Raw genomic sequence first — 25,228 nt, forward strand, 5'->3', positions numbered from 1 at the left:
TTTTTATTTTTCCAACTCTCAATTACAGTGGTTTCTTCCCTTGTATTTCGTGATCTCTGATTTTAAGTTCACAGTTGGTTGATCTTAAACTGTGCAAAACATGGAAAAGCATAATTTGAGGAAGCCCCTCCAGGATCTCTGGCTTAATCTGGGAGCCTCAGGTTCATACTCCCTCACCCCACCAGAGGGCTAAGAACTTATTTCTTATTACCAGTGCCAACAGGATACCTTCCCTCAGAGAAACCTACCTTTCCTATATGCTCACGACTTACAGCTTAGGTCTTTTCTCCCCCCCTTCTCTTTTGATCCCCTGGAGATTTGTCTTAATTTCTAAAATCCAGCAACCCAACACATTTTTTTCTGCAAAATCAGTTTTAGAGCAGGAGGGAGGGGCCCTAGACTTTTCAGTCCCTATTGACATAAGAGGAAAGCTTCTATATTCACTTTTAACTAAAAACAAAGATGAACGTGAAAGATTTTCAGTGGGAGATGTATGAAATTGTAAGTGCCCACTAGGTCTTCTTAGGTTTAACCATTTACACTCCTGTAATGCCACAACTGGCAGCAGCTTCATTTAAGAGGACAGAGAAGAAACACATGTTGAGGGCAGGGCATTATCAGGTACTCCTCTCTGCGGTCCATATAGGCGTGCCTGAGCTCCTGGCAGAGCTGCTCGTGACTCCCCAGCTGTCACTCAGGGTAAGATGGAGTAGGAGTGGCCCTGGCTCAGCAGTCTTCGGCCATGGGAACTGATACATCTCATAATAGTTACCTGAGTTTATCTTTTAGATCCCCAAAGTCAGTTAAAACAGAGCCTAAAGGTCTGGCTTCCTGACAGATGTTTAAAGATCATTCCGTTTTCTCCAGCTAGAAAAAGTGTACCAGCCAGAGTGCATCTTTAACAGGACCAATGATGTTTTATAACACAGCTGACATTCTGACTCCATAGGTTTCTAGGACAAGCTAAAAAGTCAACCCAAAGTGAAATCTGTCTGTTGAGAAGAAAAGGGGTTTGTTAAACCTTTACTCAATGTACTTTATCAACATCTTCACATATTTGGTGCCCATGCTCAAGTTTTTCCAGTGGGTGTCTTATGAAAAAATGTAGATTCGTGTCCTAGAGGAATTCATTTTTAGGTCATTCATAACTGAGATAGAGGTCTTTCCTCAATTATAACCCGGCTACAAAGTATCTATGAGATTGTTTCATCTTTGGGTATTTGGTTTTTTGAATCATCCTTCTCAAGATCACCAGGATGTGTGTGTGTGATTAGATCACCAGTGAAACCAACCTGAAAAACATTTTCTGAGTTAGGAATTCCATCCTCCGCAGTTCAAAAAGTAATGCAAGCTGATTGGAGGTTCAAGCCATTTGAAATCCGGATGTGCTGACGTGCTTTCTGACGGAGACTTAGTTATGCCGGTTGCTTACCAAGCTCATCGTTATTATTTTTTGCAGTGATTACATGCAGCTGAATCAAAATAACTTCTAAAATTGTTCTTTGGTTTTTATCTTTTAGAGGAGAATTACTAACATTAGTTATTAATCCAGGAAAGCTTATTTTTTCCAAACATTTTATTATGAAAAACTTCAAACGTACGTAAAAGTTCAAAGAATTTTACAGTTCGTGTAGTCTACCACTGAGGTTTTGTCACACGTCCACCTTCCCATGCAGGAAGCCACCTGCTGCCTGGACTGCGGCGGCCGTTTCCTAAGGGTGTCTTACCTCTCCATGCTGCCCATCGGCTCTCCTGCTGTCGGAGCCGTCTTCCTAAAACACAAATTTTATCCTGTTACTTCTGTTGTTAGAGCCTTCTCACACGCCCTACAGCTTCAGGAAAATGCCCCAAAGTCCTGGATGCATCTGGCCCCTGTTCCCCTTTGCAGCTCACGTCTTACTTCCTCTTTCCTCCCCAATACGCTGGCAGGTCTCGGTCCCCAGGAAGTCCTCTGACATCTGAGTCTCTGCTCGGCCTCCTCTTTCTACCCCGACGGCCCTTTCTTTCCTTCCCCCGCAAGCCCCCACCCTCGCTGTCACTGAGTCCAGGTCTGCAGCTCGTGTGTACTCCACGACCCACCGCACCCACAGCCCCCACACCCCAACTGCCAACAAGCACACGCGCCTCCCCAAGCCCCGTGTCCTTTCCTCGACGTCACTCACCGGCACCTCGTTTTCTGGCCTTTCTCGCTGCCCTGAAGTGCAAACTCCGACCGACCTCGGCGCTCCGTGGCTCAGCGCGTCGCGATAACCCCCACGGCCCGGCTCCCGACGCAGGGCTCGCCTCTCCGAGTACGCCCCGCCCCGGCCCTGGCGGCAGCGCCGGCCCCGCCCACCGCCCCGCGGGCCGCCGGCCGGAAAGCGCGGCGCCAACTGCCGCAAAGCGCCGTACGACACAACCCGGGACCGGACTACGGCCGGCAACCGCTCCCGACGCCGCTGCAAACCCGGCGGCTGCCGGAGTCGAGCGCGGCGCCTGCGCGTCTGCTCGCCCTCCGCGCTGGCCCTGCGTCCCTGGAGGCGGCCCGGAGCCGCCGCGCCGCGGAGGCGGCCCGCGCCCGCCCTGCCGGTCGCCATCATCCCGGCGTGCACTGCGGCGGCGGCGGCGGCGGCGGCGGGCGGGCCGGCGGCCATGTTGCGATAGTCTGTTGTTTTCTTCCTGCGGAGGAGCCGGGCCGGGGTGCCCGAGACCGCCGGCCGCCTCCCCCGTGTTCCCGGTCCCGGCCCCTCGTCCCCCGTCCTCCGCCGCGCGTCCCCGGGCTCCGGCCGGCCGGCGGCCCACCGGCCGGCTTGGCGGGGCGACCCTGAAGGCCGGGCCCGCGAGCGCCATGGCGGCCGCCCTGGGAGCGGGCGGAGGAGCCGGCGCCGGAGGTACGTGAGCCGCCCCGCGCGGGGGGACGGGCCGCGGCTCCCTTGGCCCGCGTCGTCCTGCCTCCCGCGTCGGTCCCCGCGCCGCGGTGGCCCGCGGGCCTCGGTGCCGGGGCTCTCGCCTGCAGCACGCAGCCGTGGGCCCCTCGGCACGGCGGCGGGCCCCGGGCGGCGAGGCTGCGGCCTGCGGGGCCGCGACCCGCTCGGACCGGGCGAGCGGGCGAGAGCGGGGTTTGTGGGAGAGGGGCCTCTGAGCGGCGGAGGTGGGGTGCCGGCCCGGGGCAGAGCCCCGGCGTGCAGGCGTGTGGGGCGGTGCGGCACCTCGGGCACTCGGAGCCCTTGGGGACGAGCCCCAGCTCGTGGGTCGGCTGCTGCGTGCCCCCCGCCCGGTCCGGGGAGCGTGCCGGCGCGTCCTCCGCGCTGTGCAGAGACCCAGCGGCGCGAGATGCCGTTGGACCTGACTCCGTTCCCTTGCGTGCCGTCCCCTGCTTTGGACGGGGCCCCTAAGATGCCGGGTGGGAATCACCGGTGAAATGACGTTTTGTTGATTGAGGTAGGGTTTTTTTTTTTCCATCTTAAATATGGAAAAATACTTGAAAGTGACTTCAGCGGCTGCGCGAACGCTCTGGTGAAGCGGCCCGTCGGGTGGGGAGTACCGGGGACGGGAGCCTGCGGGGCGCGCTCCGGAGCGTCGTGCCGGCGTCCAGGCCGGAGGGCCCGTGACTGCGTCGCGGTCGTCCCGCTCAGAACCGGGGTCCGGCTGTTGAAACGTTAGTGGCTGAACGCAGAGGCCGCTTCGGGCAGGATGGTTTGCTGCCTGCCGCCCTGCCGTCGGGTGACGTCCTTGCTGCTTAGAGGTGAGGCTTTCCAGTTAAAAACCTGAAAATGCGGGGTGTCCCTGACTCGGCTGCCTTGCGGGGGTCGGAAGCCTGCGCTCTGTCGCGTCCTCCAAGTGTGGCGGGGGACTCTTGGCCGGCCCCGCTTTCGTCCGCGCGAACCCCGCGGGCGGCGGCGTCTTCCGGAGGCCGCAGGGCGTGAACACGGGGCGCCGACGGCCGCTGGGACGCGTGCCGGCGCGTTCTTTCCAGCGACCAGCTGCTGGGTGCTGGCTGGTCCGTGTCCGCGAGTGCAGCTCACGGAAGTAGAAGCCTTTCGGTGTCCTGATGGATCTGAGTGCAGAAAGTTTGAGAATTGCTGTTTTAGAGGATTGCGTAGGCCTTATCCTTGACGTTTTGGAGGTTTTCCTGCCGTTGCAGCACAGGCAGCCGGTTTCCCTTGCTCGTGGACCAAAGCCAGAATCCCTCCGAGGTTTGTGAGGCCCACGTGCGGGGCTCCCCGCGCCTCCCCGGCCTCGCCGGCCCTCCTGCTCTGCGCTGGGGGCGCGGTCCCGCGCTCTTGCGGGGCTGGCTGCTCCTTGGCCAGGCCTCAGGCTCCCCGGGAGGCCTTACCCAGGGAGTGCCCACCTCCCGCTGGTGCTCCCTTTTGTTCTGCCTTGTTCTCTGCAGAGCATTTATCTCAGCTTGTAATTTTACTTTGTTATTTGCTTCTTTTTAAAAAAAAAACTCCTTCCGCCTAGTCTGTAAGCCCCGTGAAGACAGGATTGCTACCTGTTTTACTTGCCGCTTATTCCAAGTTCCTAGCACATTGTGTATGTTCCACAAGTAATTTGACAAATGAGTGAATTAAAGTACGAAATATTTTCCTTGTGAATCCTCTTAAACCCTTTTCTGTGCATATGTAAGTTGAACATTTTTAATTTTTAGCTTTGCGGTCTTTTGTGGTACCGACCGAATCATGTAGTATTCTACAGTTCGCCTTGTTCACTTAAAAGTAGGTCCTGAGGGTTGCGGGGGCGCCTGGGTGGCTCATTCGGTTAAGCATTTGACTTCGGCGCAGGTCATGATCTCGGGGCCCTGGGATCGAGCCCCACGTGGGGCTCCCTGCTCCGCGAGGATTCTGCTTTTCCCTCTCCCACTGCTCCGGCCCCTGTGCACCTGCTCTCGTTCTCTCTCTTTCAAATAAATAAATAAAATCTTAAAAAAAAGTAGGTCCTGGGGATCTTCCATGTCAGTACTATTGAGCATTTAATCATTTTTTTATGGATGGCCGTTTCAGTTATTTCTGCTTTTAAACTGCTATGGAAAATACTGTGCTAAACAGCTATTATAGACACAAGTTAGTGTGCTTATGCAGTTTTCTGGAGGATACATACCTCTAGAAGTGGAACTACTGTGTTGCAAGTTACATACATTTAAAATTTTGATAGCTGTTGAAAGTTGTCCTTAAAAAGAAAGTTGGTACCACTTTATCCCCCCTCAGTGGTGTGTGGGAGTACCCCATTTCCCATGCCCTTTCTAAGAATCTTTTTAATTTTTGTTCATCTTGGGACAGAATAGACATAATGTTGCTATATTTTCCTGATCTACAGAGAAATTAGGCATCTTTTCATATATTTTCTGTGAATTGCATGTTTATATCGTTTAGCTTTTTTTATTGGGTGGTTGATCTCTTTGTCATTATTTATATATTTTTCATTCCTTGTATATTTTCTCAGGATTATTAACCCCCTTTTTAAAAATTGTGCTTGTCCTATAAATAATTTTGTTTTAAACTTTTCACTATATGGAAGTTTAAAATTTTTACTCTGAAATACGTCACTTGTTTTTGTAAGTTTTTTTTTCTTTTTGTAATGGCGTCTCTATGCCAAGAGTTCCTCTATGCTTTTAACATTTTATGATTCTGTGCTTTTTTATATCTAGCTTTAATTCCATATGGAGTTTTGTTTTGGGTGTTGTGTGCTTTTGGGACCTATAACAGTTCTAATACGATTTATTGAATGCTCCATCTTTTCCATCTTCATAATATATTAAGTTCCCATTAACAGTTTTTTAGAATTACTGCTTCATAGTGTGTGTGTACATATATATGCGGGTATGTAGGGATATATGTTATGTATATATGATGGCATATTCTTTTTTAGAAGTTTCTTGATTAGTCTATGTGCTTAAAAAATGTACTTCAGAATCATCAATCACGTTCTATAAAGAATTCTACTGGAATTCTATTGAGATTGCATCAAGTTTATTTAGAGAGTGTTCGATATTTTTACAATATGGGTCCTTTCATCTAGTAACAGGAGTGTTTCTGTCAGGCTTTTCTTTTTTGTCAGGCATCTCTACCAAGTGTTCATTGAGTACCTGTTCTGTGCTGGGCACTAATCTAAGAGGCTGGGGTATATAGCGAATATACTAGAGATCCGTACCCTTATGGAACTTAACATTAAGTAAGTTTTTTTTTTTTTTTTTTTTTTTTTAAGGATTTATTTATTTCAGAGAGAGAGCCTGTGCCCCGGGGCGGTTGGGAGGGGTAGCTCCATGCAGGGCTCCATCTCCAGACCCTGAGATCATGACCTGAGCTGAAATCAAGAGCTCGGATGCTTAACCACCTGAGCCACCCAGGTGCCCCAGTAAAATTTTCTTTATGTAGTTTTTTGTTTTATTCTTAAATATTTTATATTTGTCACCGTAGATGGCGTTTTTTATCTTCCTACATTCTCACATTTGTTACTGGTCTATTATAGAAAAGCTTTTTAAAAATATAATTGAATTATATATAGCTGGTTTTTCGAACATTGTTTTAATAGTTTGGTACTTTAGATTTCCTGGTTAGTCACACCTGCAGAGTCTTCTGTTCTGGTATTTATAGCTCCCATTTCTTTTTTTTCTGCCTGTCTCGGAGGCTTTCACTGTCAAGTCCTCCAGTATGATGTTGAAGCATATGGTGGCGAAAGGCATCTCTATCTTGTCATCTTGTTCTGAGTTTTAACGAGTGTTCCTTTAATGTTTTGCCATTAAGTATGGTGTTTGTTATAGCTTTCTTACAGTTACTGCTTTTAGCAGAGAAAAAGGTTTTTGATTTAGGTTTTTAATTTTATCAAAGGCTTTTTCTGCATCTGTTGAGGTGATCTATGAGACCCCTTCTTTAATCTCTTAATGTATTGTATCGATAGATTTCTAGTGCTGAACCAGCCTTGCATTCTTGGTCTCAAAACCTTCTTCGTGCTTTGTTCTTTTTAATGTATTATTGAATTTCATTTTAGGATTTATCTGTGATCCTAAGAAAGATCAGATTATAGTTTTTTTCCTTTGTATTTGTGTGTGCATATTTGTGTGTGCCTGTTTTTTTTTTTTTTTTTTTTTATGAAATGCTGGCTTCCTAGAATGAGTTGTGAAGTTTTCTAGGACAGTGTGAAAAAATCTCTGCATTAAATCTAAGTTGGAAGAACTTTTGTCTGCAAAGCCATTGGGTCTGGTAGCTCTTTATTTTTCAGTTTCTTCTACCATTATTGGTCTAATTTAGCTTTTTAGAAATCTCTGGGTAATTTTTTTTTTTAAGTTTGTTTAATCTCTACACCCAAAATGGGGCTTGAACTCATGACCCTGCGATCAAGAGTTGCATGCTTTTCTGACTGAGCCAGGCAGGCACCCCTGTATGGGTCAGTTTTGGTAAATTTTTCCGGAAAAATAATTTTTTTTTAAAGATTTTATTTATTTATCTGGCAGAGAGAGACTGAGAGAGAGAACACAAGCAGGGGGAGTGGCAGAGGGAGAAGCAGGCTTCCCGCGGAGCAGGGAGCCTGATGCGAGGCTTGATCCCAGGACCCTGGGATCATGACCTGAGCCGAAGGCAGACGCCTAACGACTGAGTCACCCAGGTGCCCCTGGAAAAATAATTTTTTATGTTTATATTTTTGAATTAATGTACGGTTCAACACTACCATTTCTGGTGTGTTAAAGGTAAATTTTTTTGAGGCTCATGTGTGTGTGAACAAATTGTTTATTCTTGATTGATGATTTGGTTGGGCCTAAAATTCTAGACTTGAATTCATTTTCCTTAGATTTTTGGTGGTGGTGTTGTGTTGTTTTTCTGGCTTCCACTTCTACTGTTGAAAAGTCTGATGGCATTCTGATTCCTTTGTATGTGACCTTTTCCTCTCCCTGGAGGATTTTAATAATTCCTCCTCAGTGTTCTAAAATTGCCTTAGCCTAGGTTGTCTTATTGTGCTTTGCATTTGGTGGACACTTTAGTGTGGAAATACGCATCTTCAGTTCTGGGAAATTTTCTTGTATTTTTCTCCCTTTCATTTCCTCTGTTTACACCTTCTGAAGCTCTTATTATTGGTTTCTGATGCTTCAGTTACGTACAAAACATAGGAATAAAGAGACAGTTCGTTAAGATGCTTTTGGGAAGATAGGCACTGTGGTAGTTCATAGAGGGAAGTAAGAGATTATGTAACTGAGTAAGGCTGGAGAAGCGCAGCACTCAGGGCTGCTCTGGGGCCTGGGGCAGGCTCCCAGCTGCTGGTGGGGCTGTGCTCCAGGGATGCTCTGAGGCTGCCACTCCTTCAGGAGGAGGGATTCTGTTCCTCTCCGGTCAAATGCTGTTTATCTGTAGATGTTTTAGCTGTGGGGAAATGTGTCCGCTATCCTTGATCTTTTTATATTTTCTCCTCTTTTTTGAAAGAAGATGGAACTCTAATACTTATATAAGACCATTTTGAAAGTGTTAACTAAGTCAATTAAGACAGTGTAATTCAGTGAGAGTATGTGCCTTGTACACCCCCAGATTGCAACCTGTACTTAGTGATCCTGCCTGTGTGATTTAGTAGGTGCCATGAGTAAGTGATCTTCTTACCTAATCATCAACGAAGTCATAGTTGTTCTCTAATACTTTATATAGGAAATCAGAGGGTATGTTACTACAGTTGCTTCCTAAATAAATGTAAGAGTGCTGTACTTGGTGTTTGGTAGGCCTGAGTTTAAATCTGGTTTTGTTGTTTACTAACCTTGGTTAGTCTTGGTTTTCACATCTGTAAAAAAAAGGAAGACTTGCAGTTGGATTAAAGGAGAAAACCAATGTAAAAATGATAGCTTGTTGAAGTAAAATGAAGTCTCTGTTAAGCTCTTCAGTAGTGCTCGGATTATTTGAGTTTTATCAGTCTGTGTTTCAGTCAGAACAGAAGCCATGCTATGCATTTCAAGTATGAAGCGATTTTAATACAGGAATTAGAGGCTTACACAATCCTTAGAAAGGTGGAGGTACAACGGTCAGGAAAACTTTCTCTGATGATCTCAGTCTGGTTGTCAGGAGTTTGCCTGGAAGTCCTGTGACACTGAAGACTTGGGGAATCTCACGGCCTTCTTGGCCTGCAGCACTGCAGGTGTTGACTTTTGACCCTATCAGTTCTCAAGAAGTCACCACTGACTCTCATAGCTCCTGCAAACCCAGGTGCAGCAACATGGTTTTCTGGAGCTCCCTCTCACCTCCCAGACGGCCTCCTGTCCTGTGTGTGTATGTCCTGCCTTTGCCACCTGAGAATAACTGTTAGGATAATTGGGACTCAGACCTTCTGCGAGTGTCTTGCCTTGCCTCTCACAGTCTAACTCAGAGCCCCACAGAGAAACGTATTCCTGCATTTCCTGTGCACGGTTGCGGTGAGTATGGCGACCTCAGTCAGCACAACTGTTACTTACGTGTGTGGAAGGCAAAAGAGGGATTGGTGGGTGGACTTTCTCCTTTTCTTTGACGTTTCTTCCCCTGAATTTCACCTATTTAGCAACTGATCTTCACCAGTTTAGAAAGTTTCACTTATTTATTTTTATTTTTGAAGGTTTCACTTTTTTAAAAGAGGTCGAGATTCTTGGGAAAGAAGTGGGGTATCATTTCCTCTAATTCTTAAGTCGTGATGGGAACATTCGGTTGGCTGAGCTCAGACCACTTGTCCTCTTCCAGGCTGCCCAGGATGATAGAGAATCAAGGATCTACCTTTTATAGTTTCCATATTGGGAGGCAGAGCCCTGTCTTCCGTTAGGACTCATACTATGGTTGATACCCAAAGACCGGAAGGAGAATTCAGTTGTAAGACAGGGCAAATGGTCAATGTGCCCTGCACTTCCTAAACAAAATACAAAGTTCATTTTAGGGAGAACCTGTCCAGGGAGAGATTATTTATTATTTTGGGGGTGGGACAGAGGGAAAGGGAGAGAGGAGGAGGATCTCCAGCAGGCGCCGTGGCTGAAGTCAAGAGGCCGAAGCTTAATAGACTGAGCCAGCCAGGTGCCCCATGTGAGAGATTGTTAGAACAATGACTACAAGTTATTTTCCAAACAGCCTGGCGTAGGGCCTCTCTCTGAATATTTTGCTTGGTTACTCAGCTTGGTAGTTTTACTCTGTAGGGCTAATATGCTCGCTTTCAAAGTTCTCAAACATGACCCTGATTGTTTTTTCTAGTTACGGTTTAAATAAGGGGTCTAGATTTACTTGCCTATAAAATACGGAAATTTGGCTGGGTGATGTCAGAATGTGAGCGTATCAACATGACAATGATGTTGAGGTAAAAAGAAGGCTGAGAACCTTTAGACTACAGCAGAGATTGGCAGATTTTATGTGTAAAGGGCCAAACAGTGACTATTTTAGGCTTTGCAGATCACGTGGTTTCTGTTGCAATTACTCTTTTGCCCTTGTAGGTTGAAAGCAGCTATGAACAATATGTAATTGAATTGGCATACAGTGTTCCAGTAAAAGCTTATTTACATAAACAGGTAGTAGCCAGATTCGGACAGAAATGGGTGGCAGACCCTACTTGGCCTGTGGACTGTAATTTGCTGGCCCTTGGACTAGGCAATTGACTAGAGCCCTGTTCAAGCTAATGTTTTATATTGTTTCTAATCCAAGTTTCAGGTTCCTGGAAAAGAAGAAATAGAATGCTAAGAGAGTTGGGTTAGTTATAGACATCGGTTGCTGTGTAATTGAAAGGTGTAAAAATTCCAGTAGATACCTGTAATCTTGCTCTAAGGAAGCAGGCTCCCTTCTGGAAATAGAGTGACTGTCTAGCACCACGTTTGGCCTTCCAGGGAGAGTCCACGGGTGGGCCCTCGATCACGCTTGTCCTGCTGAGCTAATCTTCCCCTTGGACTTCAGGGATGCCTTGTTCTGGCTTCAGCTGGACTGTGTGGACAACTTTTGTTCTCTTGGTTCTGCTCAGTGTGACAGATAAAAACTGCAACTTTACAAAAAGGATTTGTCCGTATTCTAAAGGTGAACAGAAGGAAAATGACTGTAGGAAATTAAGAGTAATAAAAATGGGCCAAGAGTTCTTGTGTTACTTTATTTCCTAGGATTTCAAGTCATGGTTCTTTCCATCTCCACTTTTATATTCCATTATTCCATATTCCAGGGGGAAGAAAATAGGCTCTTGCTTCCTGCGTCGTTCGGTGCGGTGTGCGTCCGAGGACAGGCTCGCCCGCGCCGAGGGCCTTCTTCCTTCCGTCTGGGAACCTCTGCTTGTCTTCTGCTCCGCTGCTGTTGGAGCTGTTCCTCGCTGCGTTACTTAAACTATTTCTTCTCATTTCTTTGGTGTCAGTAGATGAAATTGCTTTCTTCAGAAAAAGCCTTTTCAGCCCAAACTTTTCCCCCCAAGCTTGCATGAACTTAGACCTGTGCTGGGATTCCCAGCGGTTTTCCCTTCGGGACCTCCCTGCCATTTTCCCTCCTTTGCTTCTCCCTCATGTTTGATCACTTTTCCCCTCCGTACAGAGTCTCTACACACGATGAGCTTGTTCCTACATTAAAAAAAAAAAAACAAAAAAACAACTTTTTCTCCATCATGAATGGGTTCCCTTCAAGCATCTGTTCCATGTTCGTACCTTGTGGCCGGAGCTTGAGAGGATATCTAACCCGCGTAAAGCAGTACTTGTCTGGGTCCCTCTCACTTCCTGTTGACCTGTGTGCCGGGAGAAATCATTCAACAAAATAAACTGTAAAGAGTAGCACCACAAACCTGTTAACCTCACAGCTGGAATTAGCATTTAACATTTGGTCACATTCGCATCAGGTTTGTTTTTTAAGTGAAGGACAGTATTACAGATAAGGCCCCCATTATGCTTTGCGGGATCCTCTTCTCCGGAGTCTCACACTGTCGGGAATTTGGTGTATTTCCAATATCTATTTGTCAGGTTGTTAAATTAAGAAATACATCTACGTATATGTATTCGTAACCAATACATAATATTTATTTTATGCCACGAAGGTTAGTCTGTGTGTGTGTCATTGTGTATTTTTGCCAGTGTGTCTTTGGTTTAGACTAGTCAGAGTGAGGGAAAAGGGATAAAGGCATGTAGATTTTTGCCAGGTATTGTCCAGCACAGTTCTGTGTAGGATTTGTGCCATTTTGCACTGCCACCACTGGTCAAAGAGTGCCTCTGTCTCATCATGTCTCACACACTCTCATCAACAGTATACAGTCAGATGTTTTGAGTCTTCGTCAGAAGTAGAAAATTATTCATAGTTTACTTTAAAATACCTCTTATTTAAAAAAAGACCTATTGTGGGAAAAATTTCCACTTAAAAATAATCTGTATGTCCGTCATCTAGTTATAGCGATACGAGATCATGGTCAGTCGTATTTCTTCTGTATTCCACCTCCGTACTCCTTCTGTCCCCACAAAACTTCCCATTCCCCTTCCCCTGTCCCCTGGCACCCCACCAGTCCACTTTCTGTCTTTATGATTGCTGCTACTCTTGGGACCTTGTGTGTGTAAGAGCAGTCATTCGACATTGGTCTTTTTGTGAATGGCTTATTTCACGTAACATAATGTTGTCAAGGTTCATGCATGTTGTAGTAGGTGTCACCATTTTCAAGGCTAAATAATATCCAATTGTATGGCTGGACCACATTTTATTTATCCATTTATGCATTGGTGGATACTTGGGTTGCTTCCACCTTTTGGTTATTGTGAATAATGCTGCCATGAACCTGGGTGTATAAATACCTCTTCAAGCCTGTGTTTTCAGTTTTTTTTGTAGGTATACTCAGAAATGGAATTGCCACGGCAGTCATTGGATTTAGAGCCCATCCTAATCCAGTATGACCTCATCTTAACAACGATACCCTGTAATGATCATATTTCTAAATAAGGTCACATTGTGAGGTTCTGGTGAACAGGTTCCTGGCCCAGAGCGCCTAAAATCCTTTGAGTTTATTGTCTTTTGTATGCTAATGAATGACTCACGTTTTGGGGGGGGTAACCTAGATAGCTTCAGGATGGGGGCCAGTTGCCTGAAAAACCAACCACATGTTTAAAGGGTTAGAATTTTCAGCCTCAGCCTTATTTCCTGGGAGGTAGGAGATGGGCTGGAGATTGAGTTCTGTCATCTTTGGTCAGTGGTTTAGCAGTCATGTTTATCTAATGAGACCACCATAAAAATCCCTCAAGTGAAGGGATTTGGGATAGCTTCCCACATCCCTGTGTTGGGAGGGTGGCATACCCTTACCATGGGGACAGAGGCTTCTGCACTTGGACACTACCCAGCTTCGTCCTACTTATATCTGGCTCTTCATTTTTATCCTTTATAGTAAACTGTCACAGTATCATGTTTTCCTGGGTTCTGTGAGGGGGTCTGTAAGTTGCTCAATTGAATTATTTAACCTGGGGGAAGGGTGATTGTGGGAACCCCTGAATTTGTAGTTGGCCAGTAGAAGTGTGGGTAGCTGGGGCACCCCGTTTGAAGCTGACCATCTGAAGTGGGGCAGTCTCGTGAGACTGAGCCCTTAACCTCTCTGCTAACTCCGGATTATGAGGGTCAGAATGGAATGTAATTGTTCAACATCTGCCTAGGGTCTGAAAATCGGAGACTATTCAGTCCTGCACAGTCAGCAAGTCAGACTTGCTTTTAGTATTAACAAAAGATGACTGGTGTGTAATAAGACCCATGCATCATTTTATTTTATTTTTATTTTTAAGATTTTATCTATTTGACAGAGAGAGACACAGCGAGAGAGGGAACACAAGCAGGGGAAGTGGGAGAGGGAGAAGCAGGCTTCCCGCGGAGCAGGGAGCCCCATGTGGGGCTCCATCCCAGGACCCTTGGGATCATGACCTGAGCCGAAGGCAGACGCTTAACGACTGAGCCACCCAGGTGCCCCGACCCATGCATCATTTTAAAAAACCAAACTCATTACCTTCTACCCATCCCCAACCCCAAAATAAACCAGCACATTTATCAATCAATTCACATCCCGTTAATATTCCAGGTTCAAAATACTGATGTTTTGACTTCTCTTTCGTCCTTGTCATTTAGTTGACATGACTTGGGAGTTTCTAAATGGACAAGATAATGGGGCACTTGATTTTTGGCTCAGGTCATGGTCTCAGGGTTGTGGGAATGAGCCGTGAGTTGGGGGTCTGTGCTCAGTGGGGAGTCTGCTGGAGTTTCTCTCTCTCCCTCTGCCCCTCCCCCTGCTCATGCTTCTCTCTCTGCCTCTCTAAAATAAATAAATAAATCTGAAAAAAATAGATTCTGATCCATTGTCTTATTTTCCCACCTATTTACTGTGATGCTAGCCAGGATTTTTTTTTCTTATTACTTGGTTTGTAGTTCTTTGTTGTTCAGACCATTGTTTTATCTGTTATCGGTTCAGTTATTGCTGCTTTTTGCTGCTAGATAATTTTTCTAAACTGCACTTATGTTGCATATTAAGTGTAGATTTCTCACATTGATTCTTCAGTAATGTCCCAAATCTACCTCTTCAGCATTTATTTTTCCTGTTGCTTCTGTCCGTGAATGGCTGTTTCAAACCTACCAAACTATTCACAGTCTTCTGGGCTTATACAGCACTTTGTACCCTTTCTGCTGTTTTCCCTCAATGCCCATCTCCTTTTCAAAAATCTAGTCACTGCTCAGCCTTCCTAACTCTTAATGTAGAACCAAACTTTTACTTTCCCCAGCCCCTGTTATGTTGTATTTTATTTATTTATTTATTTATTTATTTGGCCTGGAAATTAACCTCAAAATACCTCTTGGGTTAAATAAAGTTTTACTTGAATTTCAGTCATTCCACTGATTTTACTTCAGTGGCTTTTTTTTTTTTTTTTTTTAAAGATATATTTAAGTAGGCTGCGTGCCCAGCATGGAGCCCCGTGCAGGGCTTGAACTCCTGACCCTGAGATCAAGGCCTGAGCTGAGATCAGGAGTCGTATGCTTAACTGACTGAGCCACCCAGGCACCCCTTCAGTGGCTTTTTATGCTGATAAATTTAAATAGTATGAAATTTCATACTTCATTAAGAATATTGTGCCATCCTGTTTAAAGTTTGCACATTATATGTTCAAATGTGTGCATAGATAAACATTTAGAATGATGTTTGTTTGATGTTATGACTGTTATTTCTTTTCTTTTTCTTTTTTCTTTTTGTTGAGAGCCGGCTCTAGCTGAGGATGGGGGAGAGGGAGAGAGAGACTTAAGTAGGCTCCGTGCCCACCAAAGAGCCCAGTGTGGGGTTTGATCTGACCCTGAGATCATGGCCATCGTGAGCAGAAATTAGTAGGAGTCGGATGCTTAACCAACTGACCCACCCAGGTGCCCTGTTATTTCTGATCAGAGAAATTTGGGGTGATTTCAATACCATCTTTGTACCTTGTAGGTATTACAAGAAGTTTTTATAATTGCATATTATTTTAGTAAGGACAGTTGTTGTTCTAAGAAAGAAAATAGGTTCTGTAAAAATGTAAGGACAAATAACAGAAGACAGTCTGTAATTAATTCCACATAGAAGATAACTGCCATTAGTAGTGTTGCTGATATCCTTCCAGACACACATACATGTGTACATTTTACATATAAAGTGGTACATTATACTGCATGATATTGTGGGATGTTCCCCCTATGATATATTATTGTGGACATTTGTCCATGAAGTACAGCAGTACTAGTGATAGTTCTTACTGCTGCCTAGTATATAATTGCAAGACTGTATTTTAACTTTCCCTCTCTGCTTTGTCGACTTTGGTTGGGTATTTGCTTGATTGCCACTTTTCCGCTCTTGATAAAACATTCCTGGTGAGCACCCTTGTCCACACTATCTGTGTTCACTGATTGGACGACAGCAGCTTTCAAAGTCTTAAAGAGTCCCCAAGGCTATTTTCATAAGCGTACTAAAACCTGATGTGTCTTTTTTACTGTGGTGACATTTGCACCATTGTTGCAAAAGTAATGGTGAGTCATTTTGTTGCCTTAGCATGAGTCCAGGCAGTGGCCACAAATTGTTAGAAGTCAGGCCACACAGAGAAAAAAACAACAACGGTTTTTTTAGGAAGATCCTTGATGAAGCAGTAAAAGTTATTAATTTTATTAAATCTTGACCCTGAAGTACATTTAATAAAAAATAATATTGGTTGGGGCCCCTGGGTGGCTCATTTGGTTAAGCATCCAACTCCTGATTTCAGCTCAGGTCATGGTCTCAGGGCTGTGAGATTAAGCCCTGCTTCTTGGGCTCTGTGCTGGGCCTGGAGCCTGCTTAGGATTCTCTCTCTCTCTCCCCTCTGCCCCTCCTCACCTCCCTCCCTCTTAAAGAAAGAAAAGGTTTATGACAAAATGGGAAGTATGCATAAGGTGTTTCTTTCTGTTACTACCACCTGTGGCCTCTAGGGAAAGTACTTTTCTGATGAGTTGAGAGCTGAATTTGCTGTGTGTTGTTTTGTTTTGTTTTTTCATAGAATACCCATTTTATTTGAAAAGACAACTGACAAAACTAGAATTATTCAGACTTTAGTATTTGGCAGATGTTTTCTTGCAAATGAAGTGAGCCTCTGTTCAAGGAATCAACTGACAGTATTGATTGCCAATGAGAAAATCCAAGCTTCCAAATTAGAATTAGAATTTTGGAAAAGTTGTATTTGCTATGGTGAACTTGAAGACGTCCCAGTATTTAAAGACTTTTCTGATGAGATTGGTGGTGCTATTAACAAATGTAATTTTTGATACTGAATAATGAAAGGTGTCCACATTTGAAAGAACAGCATAACTCAGTGAACCTGTATTTTCAAGATGTTATATAATCACTCCTGTTAAAAGATGTATTAACAATGCAAGACATACCATTGCATTTTAACAGGTGAGAGTATGAAATGTTCATTGATTAGGCTTCAGATTCTTCATTACAAATAGCCTTTGAGAAACCGCCACTTACCAAATATTGGTATAGTATCAAGAATATCTGAAATTATCTGGAAACACTTAATGCCCTCTTAGGACTTCACATATATTTGGAGTTGGATTTCTTTCATGCACTTCAGTCAGAACAATATATTGCAAGAGACTGAATGCAGAAGTAGATGTAAAAAATCAAGCTGTCTTCTACAGAGAGACAAAGAGTTTTGCAAAACAAAAGTCTTTCTTTTTTTAAATACAGTTTTCATTAAGAATATGTTACATTAACGTGTAATGGGCTTATTGTTTCTTTTACATCAATTTGTGAATAAAATATTTTAGAAATGCCTTGGTTTTAATTTCTAATACAGTAAATATTGAAAGATACAACCCATGTACACTTTGTTTTTAAAATTTTAGTATAATCAATAAAACGTTACATGTTTCAAGGTTACAAGATAGTGATTTGACAACTCTGTACCTTTACCTCTATACCTTATGCTGTGCTCACAAGTTTAGCTCCCATCTGTCACCATACAGTGCTGTTACTGTATCATTAATTATATTGGCAGCGCTTCCCATGTACATTTTAAATGCATTTTACACTGATCATTCTCTTTAAAATTGTAATCAGCCTGGTTAGCACCTCCCACTACCCTCCTCCTTGTTTTCTGTATATATTTGTTTGTGGGATTTTGTTTGTCTGTACCTGTTAGACTGTAACCTACACGTGGTGGAAATTTTTATCCTGTACACCCCTGTATGTCAGGTGTTTAGAACAATGCCGGGCATACATTAGGTGCTCAGATAATTGTTGAATGAAGGAATCGGGTTTCATGATCTTACTTCTGTTCATAGTTTCTGCTTAACTTGCACTAATCCTTAATTTTCTTGGACATTTTATGGGGGTCTCTCCTTTGGAGAAGTATTTATTTTAACTATTTTTGCATAATCCTGGCTTCTAATTTTGACTTTTGTGGATTTAACAGCAGGAAGTACTTATATAGCAAGATGACAGTTAAATTTTCTTCTGGCATATCTTCTCTGATGGATTATGGTCGACTGGGGGCAGGGATTCTCAGCTCTCGCTGTCATTACAATTACTGAGAAGCTTTAAAAAACAAAAATATAGCCCATTGAATCCGATGCAGGGTGGGGCCAGGGATTGTATAATTTTTAAGGTTTCTAGGTGATTGTTACCTTGGCATAAAGGTTTTCTGTCCTCAGCAGAATTGGGTGTTGTAATTAGCAGTGTCTGCCAGGAGTGATTGTGACCATTAATACCTTCACTGTGAACTGATGTGAAAAAAGCCATGAACAAACCTTTTTGCTTATAAAATGTTGGGACTTCGTTCACATTGTCATAGCTGGGGAATACGCTCTGTTTTCATGAAGTATGTAATCCGGGGCAGGAAGGACAGCTAACACAGAAACTTGAATTTATTTATTTATTTTTAAAGGTTTTTATTTATTTATTTGAGATAGAGATTGTGAGAGCAAGAGAGAGAGCATAAGCGGCGGGGACGGGTAGAGGGAGAGGGAGAAGCAGGGCTCTGTGCTGAGCAGGGAGCCCGACTTGGGGCTTGATCTCAGGACCCTGGGATCATGACCTGAGCTGAAGGCAGATGCTTAACCCACTGAGCCACCCAGATGCCCCCAGAAACTTGAATTAGTTGCTTACATTTAAAAACTAAGGAACAATCCATATATTTGTCTTCTCTTGAAAAGTTGGAATCTGCCTTCACTGGGCATGCGTTCCCTGTAATACGTGGTAATGCTCCTGTCTGTAAACAAGGTAAAGTCCTGCTAATTTGATGTAATTCCCACCCAGTCTGCTTTGCTCATTTATATTCCCCTGTGTACTTACTGTAGACATTTGACTTTTTCATCCCTGACCAGAGTTTCTTGGAGTTTCTTAATTAATCTTTTTAAAAAACTGATTCCACTGAAGTGTAATTGACAAACAGGAGATTGCGTATCTTTGAAACATACAGTTTGATAAGTTTGGATATATGTATACATCCATGAAACCACAACCACAGTCAGTGTAATGAATGTGTCATCGTCAGAAGTGTCTTTGTGTCCTTTTTAATTCCTGCTTCCTGCCCTGCTGTCCCTGAGCAAATGCTGATTCTGTTACTGTTTTAACAGTACCATTTTATAAAAAGGAATCTGAGAGTATGTGTTCTTTTTTTTTTTTGGTCTGGCTTTTCTCAGCATAATTATTTTGAAGGTCATCCATGTTGTTGAGTGTATCAGTATTTAATTCTCCTTTATTGCTGAGTATTGTACTTACAGATAGTCCACAATTTGTTGATCTGTTTGCCTTTTGATGGACATTTGGGTTGTTTCCACTTTTGGGCTTTTACCAATATTGTGCCTGTGAACATTTGTGTACAAGGCTTTGCATGGATTTATATATATATTTTTTTCTCTTGGGTAAGTTACAAAGGAGTGGAATGGCTGGATCATGTGGTAGGGGTATATTTAACTTCTTAAGAAACTGCCAGACTGGGGCACCTTGGGTGGCTCAGTCGATTAAGTGTCTGCCTTTGGCTTGGGTCATGATCCCAGGAGTCCTGGGACTAAGTTCTGCATCGGACTCCCTGCTCGGTGGAGAGCCTGTGTCTTCCTCTGCCACTTGCCCCTGTTTGTGCTCTCTCTCTCAAATAAATAAAATCTTTAAAAAGAAAAACTGCCAAACTGTTTTATTAAGTGGTTGTATCACTTCACATTCCTGTCAGCAGAGTATGAGTTCAGTTGCTCCACATTCTTGACAACACTTGGTGTAGTAGGTCTTGAATTTTAGTCATTCTCATAGATAGGTCCTGCTGTATTGTTGTGGCTTTAATTTACATTTCCCTAATGACAGTGTTGAGAATCTTTTCATAGGCTCTTTGTCATATATACATGTTTTTTTGGTGAAGTCTCTATTTAAATATTTTTCCCCTTAAGGATGCCTGGGCAGCTCACTCAGTTAAACATCTGAATCTTGGTTTCGGCTCAGGTCATGATCTCAGCGGTTGATGGGTCCCTGTGTCCAGGCTCCTCTCGGAGTCAGCTTGAGATTCTTTCCCCCTCTTTTCTCCCTCCTCCTCTGCTTCTCCCCTTGCTTGCGGCTCTCTTTCTCTCTCTAAAATAAATAAAATCTTTAAAAAAATATATTTTCCCATTAGAAAAAGTTGAGTTTTTATTGTTGAGTTTGAGAGTTTTTAATATTTTCTGTATGCAGGTCCTTTATTAATAGATACGTACTTTGCACAGACTTACTATTAGTTTGGCTTGTCTTCACTTTCTTAATGATGACTTCTGGAGGATAGAAGTTTTAAAATTTTGTTGCAGTCCAGATTCTCATTTTGTTCCTTTATTGGTTGTGCTTTTGCTGTCACCGGTATGTCCTTGCCTAACCCAGGGACCACAAAGAGTTTTTTCTGTGTTTTTATAAGGAATGGGTCCAGGTTCACTTTTTCTCTTCTCTCTTTCTCCACCCCACCCCCTCTTTCCCCCCATATGGTGATCCAATTCTTCTGGTACCGTTTGAAAAGACTTTTCTTTGAGTCTTTGTAAAATATCAGTTGTCCACGTATGTCCTCGATAGGCTGTTCTGTTCCATTGGTCTCTTTGTCTATTTTTATACCAACACCACAGTTTTCATTATTACAGCTTTCTAATAATTCTTAAAATCAGACAATGTTAGTTTTCCAACATGCTCTTTTTTCAGAATTGTTTTGGTTATTTTAGGTCCTTTGTATTTCAATATGAATTTTAGAATCACTTTTTTAATTTCTACAGAAAAGTTGGCTAGGATTTTGATGGGGATTATGTGGAATCTATAGATCAGTTTGGGGAGAAATTGACATTTCAGTAATAATGAGTCTTGAGTCATGAACATAGTCTCTTGAAGTGAGAATAAAGGCAAAAGAACTATAGAAAAAATTAAATCTCCTTTGCAGCCCATTGACAAGTCCTTGGGACAAGGCAGGGTGACCTTCTTCAAGGAGCCCGGCTGCCTCAACATTAATACTTTGCTAGAGGCAAAAGGCAGCCTTAGCTTGACATTAGCCTGACCTCCAGGATCCTGTAAAAATCCTCTAGCAGAGCCTCCCACACTTAAAAGACCACACATTCCCAGAGGGGCCATTCATGGTCATGGATAACCTTGGCCAGAGTGGCCAAGCAGTTGGTGGTGCAGGAGGCATTGCTGACAATCTTGAGGGAGTTGTCATACTTCTCATGATTCATGCCCATCCATCACAAACATGGGGGCTTCGGCAGAAGAGGTAGAGATGATGACCCTCTCAGCTCCACCCTTCAAGTTAGCGCCAGCCTTCTCCATGTCCCCGGTGGACTGCACAACCTGCTCAGCACCAGCATCACCCCATTTGGGGGTGGGATCTCGCTCCTGGAAGATGGAGATGGGCTTTCCATTGATGACAAGTTTCCTGTTCTCAGCCTTGATAGGGCCATTGAATTTGCCCTGGTGGAATCATACTGGAACATGTAGACCTTCAGCACCGTGTCTCGGGTGCAGCTGGTACTGCGCAAGAAGAGGGGAGGAGCAGAGAGCCAGAACCTTTACGTTTTAAAATGTCATGTCAGGAATCCTTAGAAAAAACAGGTTGTTTCAGTACAGCTCTTCCTCAGCTTACGGGGTTATGTCCTGATAAGCCTGCTGTAAATTGAAAATACTGTAATTGAAAATGCATAGACCTGGGCGCCTGGGTGGCTCAGATGGTTAAGCGTCTGCCTTCGGCTCAGGTCATGATCCCAGGGTTCTGGGATCGAGTCCCACATCGGGCTCCCTGCTCCTTGGGAGCCTGCTTCTCCGTCTGCTTCTCTCTCTCTCTCTCTCTCTCTCTCTCTCTCTCCCCCTCTCTCCCTCCCTCTCCCTCTCCCCCTCTCTCCCTCTCTCTCTCCCTCTGTCTCTCATGAATAAATAAATAAAATCTTAAAAAAAAAAAAAAAGAGAATGCATAGACCTAACCTGCTGAACATTGTATTATAGCTTAGCCTGGCCTACTTTAAGGCAAAATCCTGTAACACAAAGCCTATTTTATGATGAAGTGTTGACTATGTTATGTAACATATTGAATACTGTACTGAAAGTGACAAACAGAATGGTTGTGTGGGTACACATGGTTGTCGGTGTATTGGTTGTGTACCCTCATGATCCCTTGGCTACAGGGAGCTGTGGCTGTTGCTCATTGCCTGGCATCATGAGAAAGAATCGTATCGCATGTCGCTAGCTTGGGAAAAGACCCACATTCAAATTTGAAGTATGGTTTTTACTGAATGCATATTGCTTTTGCAGCATTGTAAAGTTGAAAATCATAGGTTAAAACATTGTAAGTCAGGGGCCGTCAGTATTTGAATATCTGTGTCTGTTTTAATTTAGTAAGACTGACTTTCATGGCCTCTCCTTCACAGATGATGACTTTGACCAGTTTGATAAGCCTGGAGCAGAGCGATCTTGGAGAAGAAGAGCTGCAGACGAGGACTGGGACAGGTACAGAACACCCGGTTACTTGTGGTCTGTGCTGATTTCTCCGATTCTGCCACCTGGCTCTGCAGAGTTTTTTTTTTTTTTTTTTTTTTTTAAGATTTTATTTTTAAGTAATCTCCACACCCAGTGTGGGGCTCAGACTCAGAACCCCAGGATCAAGTGTTGCGTGCCCTACTGACTGAGCCAGCAAGGCGCCCCGGCTCTGCAGAGATCGTTACTGAGAGCAGTATGTTGGCTTCCTGGTGCTCTTTCCCTAGTGGGCCTGTCCCTGCTGGGCTGAAGGGAGGGCAAGGGCAGGCCTTCCAGGTAGAAGGCTTTCTGGTGGGCTCCAGTTCCAGGCCTGTATTGTCTGTAGGGCCCTGATTGTCCGTTCTGTCTGTTGTGTTTTTCACAATGGTGGTATTGATTTGGTGGATCCCAGAGTTCTTTTGTTTAGTCTACCCAATATTTGGCTATAGACTTTAAAATTTTTGCCAATTTAATATGTATATGATAGTATCTCACTGTATTTTAAATTTTTATTTCTCTGGTTACTAGTGAAAGTGAAAATATCTTTAGGGTTACACACACATGCACTAAAGGTGTTCAGAATGTTCATAGTAGTGATAAATGTCAGTTCTGTATAGTGATTACTTGTGGTGAGCAGCTCTAGTAGCAGTTAGAGGGATGTGTAGTGGGAGAAGTTCATGAGGGCATAGTCTGGGTGGTGGGGTTCTCAAATGAGGATTATTTACATTTTTTTTTTTTTAAGATTTATTTATTTTAGAGAGCATGGGGGAGGGGCAGAGGAAGAGGGAGAGAGAGAATCTTCAGCAGGCTCCACGCTTAGCACGGGCCCTACACAGGGCTCAGTCTCATAATGCTGAGATCACAACCTTAGCAGAAACCAAGAGTCGGACGCCTAACCGACTGAGTTAAGATATTTCTTAAGATCTTAAATACTGTGTGAAAATGTAAAAAATTACCTCGTAGTTGCAGTCAGAAAATTTAATAATAAAGGTAAATAGGTCTGAATAAAGAACAACAGTGATGTTCAGTAAAAAGAATTACCTGATTGCCATTTGAAAACTGATGCCCCAGGAGTTTTACAGAATAATCTGCATTAAAAACTATATACATTACAAACTTAGAGCCTACGTAAAGATGATTACTCTTCAGCAGTTCTTAGGCAGTCCATGAAAAATTACTTAGAGCCTACAACAAAATCTCCTGTAAGAGAAATGGCCTCCCCGCGGTATTGGTACGTCGTTCTGTTTCAAAGATTGTGATGGGGAGCGGAATAAAAACGTGTGTTTTAGTAGTTCACTCACCATATGGATTTTCTCTTCTGTCAGTTGTCTGTTCATATCTCTGTGTATTTTTTTTACGGTTGTTTGTCTTTTCCTTATTGATCTTAGGGATTCTTTATACTTTTTGCAATTTACTTTTTGTGCTTGGAGATATCTCCTCCCAGTCTGTGACATGCGTTCCTTGAAATAGCAGCCTTCAGGTGGATTTTTATAAATAATGTAATCAAATGTATCATCTTTTCCTGTATGGCTTTTGTTTTCTTTTTTATTAAAATACGAACACAGTGTACTTTGGAATCATTTTCAGGCTTGGAGGAAAGTTGCAAGAGTGTCACAGACACTCTCCTGGGCCCCCAGACTCGCAGTTGCTTCCTGCCATGTCCATTGTCCTCTGTGCCTCTGCACACCTGCTCACCGAGGCCCCCCTCCCCCCACTCCTCTTAACAGTGGTCTGAGGGCACCCGGCTGTGTGCTTCCCATGTGCCTCAGCATGTAGTTTTCCTGGTGAGCTTCTCAAGAGCAGGGGCATTCACTTACATAGCCACTGGATCATTTCAAAATCATGAAGTTAACAAACACAGAATTGGGTTTTTTAATCTACAGCGGTTATTCAAGTTTTGACAGTTCTCCCAAGTGGGCTTTATAGCCAAAAATGAGTTTCTTTTTTTCTGGTTCAAGTTTCAGTTCAGGATCATACAGTGCATTTTGTCCCCTCTTATATTCATCTGGAAGAATTATGTATCCTTGTCTCTTACGACTTTGACATTTTTGAAGAGGACAGGCTCTTTATTTTGTAGACTCACCCTTAGCATGGATTTGCAGGTGTCTCTTCAGAACTAGATTTAGGTTGTGTATTTGGTCAGGAATACTCGTTGGCAATGCTGTGGCCTTCCCGAGGGCATCACTTAACGGAGGTGTGTGGTCAAGCTGCTTTCCACTTTTTGTCCTTAGGAAATTCTTCCCTGCCTTGTGTTCTGGTATGTTTTGCATGTTCCTATGAAAATTGTGAAGTGTTTTTATTTATTTTTTTATAGTTAAGATACATAATTTGCCTGAAATTGATTAAATTGATTGATTTTTAACTTACTGAGAATTTCAAGAAAATGTGAAAATGGAATAGTACAGAGTACCCAGTGTACCATCAGCTTCAACAGTTATTGGTATAAAGTCAGTCTTGTTTTTATCTGTAATTTGCAACCCTCCTCATATTATAGACATACATAAGTTCATCTGAAAATACTTCAGATTGTATCTCTCTAAAAAAACAAAGGATTTACAAAGACAACCACAATAGAGTTATATTTTGAAAAACTCCCTGAATGTTAATGTCTTATGACTGATTGTCTCGTGTAAATATCAGTGTATCTCACACACAACACAGTGTGGATATGGGTCTTGTATGCTGTTTTATAGTTTGTGGAGTCCACATTAGAGCCCTAGTTGCAACTGATAGGTAGATTTTCCAAGTGTTGTTTCATCTGTAGGTTTTCATGCATCTTTTTTTTTTTTTTAGTTCTCTGCAACTTTTTGAAGACACAAGGTGGTTTGTCTTGTGGAGTTTCTGCTTTTGCTGATTGTCACCC

At 43.5% G+C, this 25,228-nt stretch overlaps 1 protein-coding gene across 3 annotated transcripts in view; it reads left to right on the forward strand.

Moving 5' to 3' along the window:
• The first annotated feature begins 2,399 nt into the window (after positions 1–2,399).
• Positions 2,400–25,228, forward strand: part of RBM33 (RNA binding motif protein 33) — a 124,602-nt gene continuing 101,773 nt past the window's right edge. For all 3 annotated transcript variants that reach the window (XM_025862213.2, XM_025862215.2, XM_025862216.2), the window contains exons 1-2: positions 2,400–2,870; positions 22,281–22,359. In XM_025862213.2, the coding sequence (XP_025717998.1) occupies positions 2,828–2,870; positions 22,281–22,359 (122 nt within the window). In that variant the 5' untranslated portion in view covers positions 2,400–2,827. The remainder of the gene's footprint in view (positions 2,871–22,280; positions 22,360–25,228) is intronic.

This window comes from Callorhinus ursinus, unplaced genomic scaffold (assembly GCF_003265705.2).
Source record: "Callorhinus ursinus isolate GAN/ISIS: 27379988/994484 unplaced genomic scaffold, GSC_fseal_2.0 scaffold80, whole genome shotgun sequence".
NCBI lineage: Eukaryota > Metazoa > Chordata > Mammalia > Carnivora > Otariidae > Callorhinus > Callorhinus ursinus.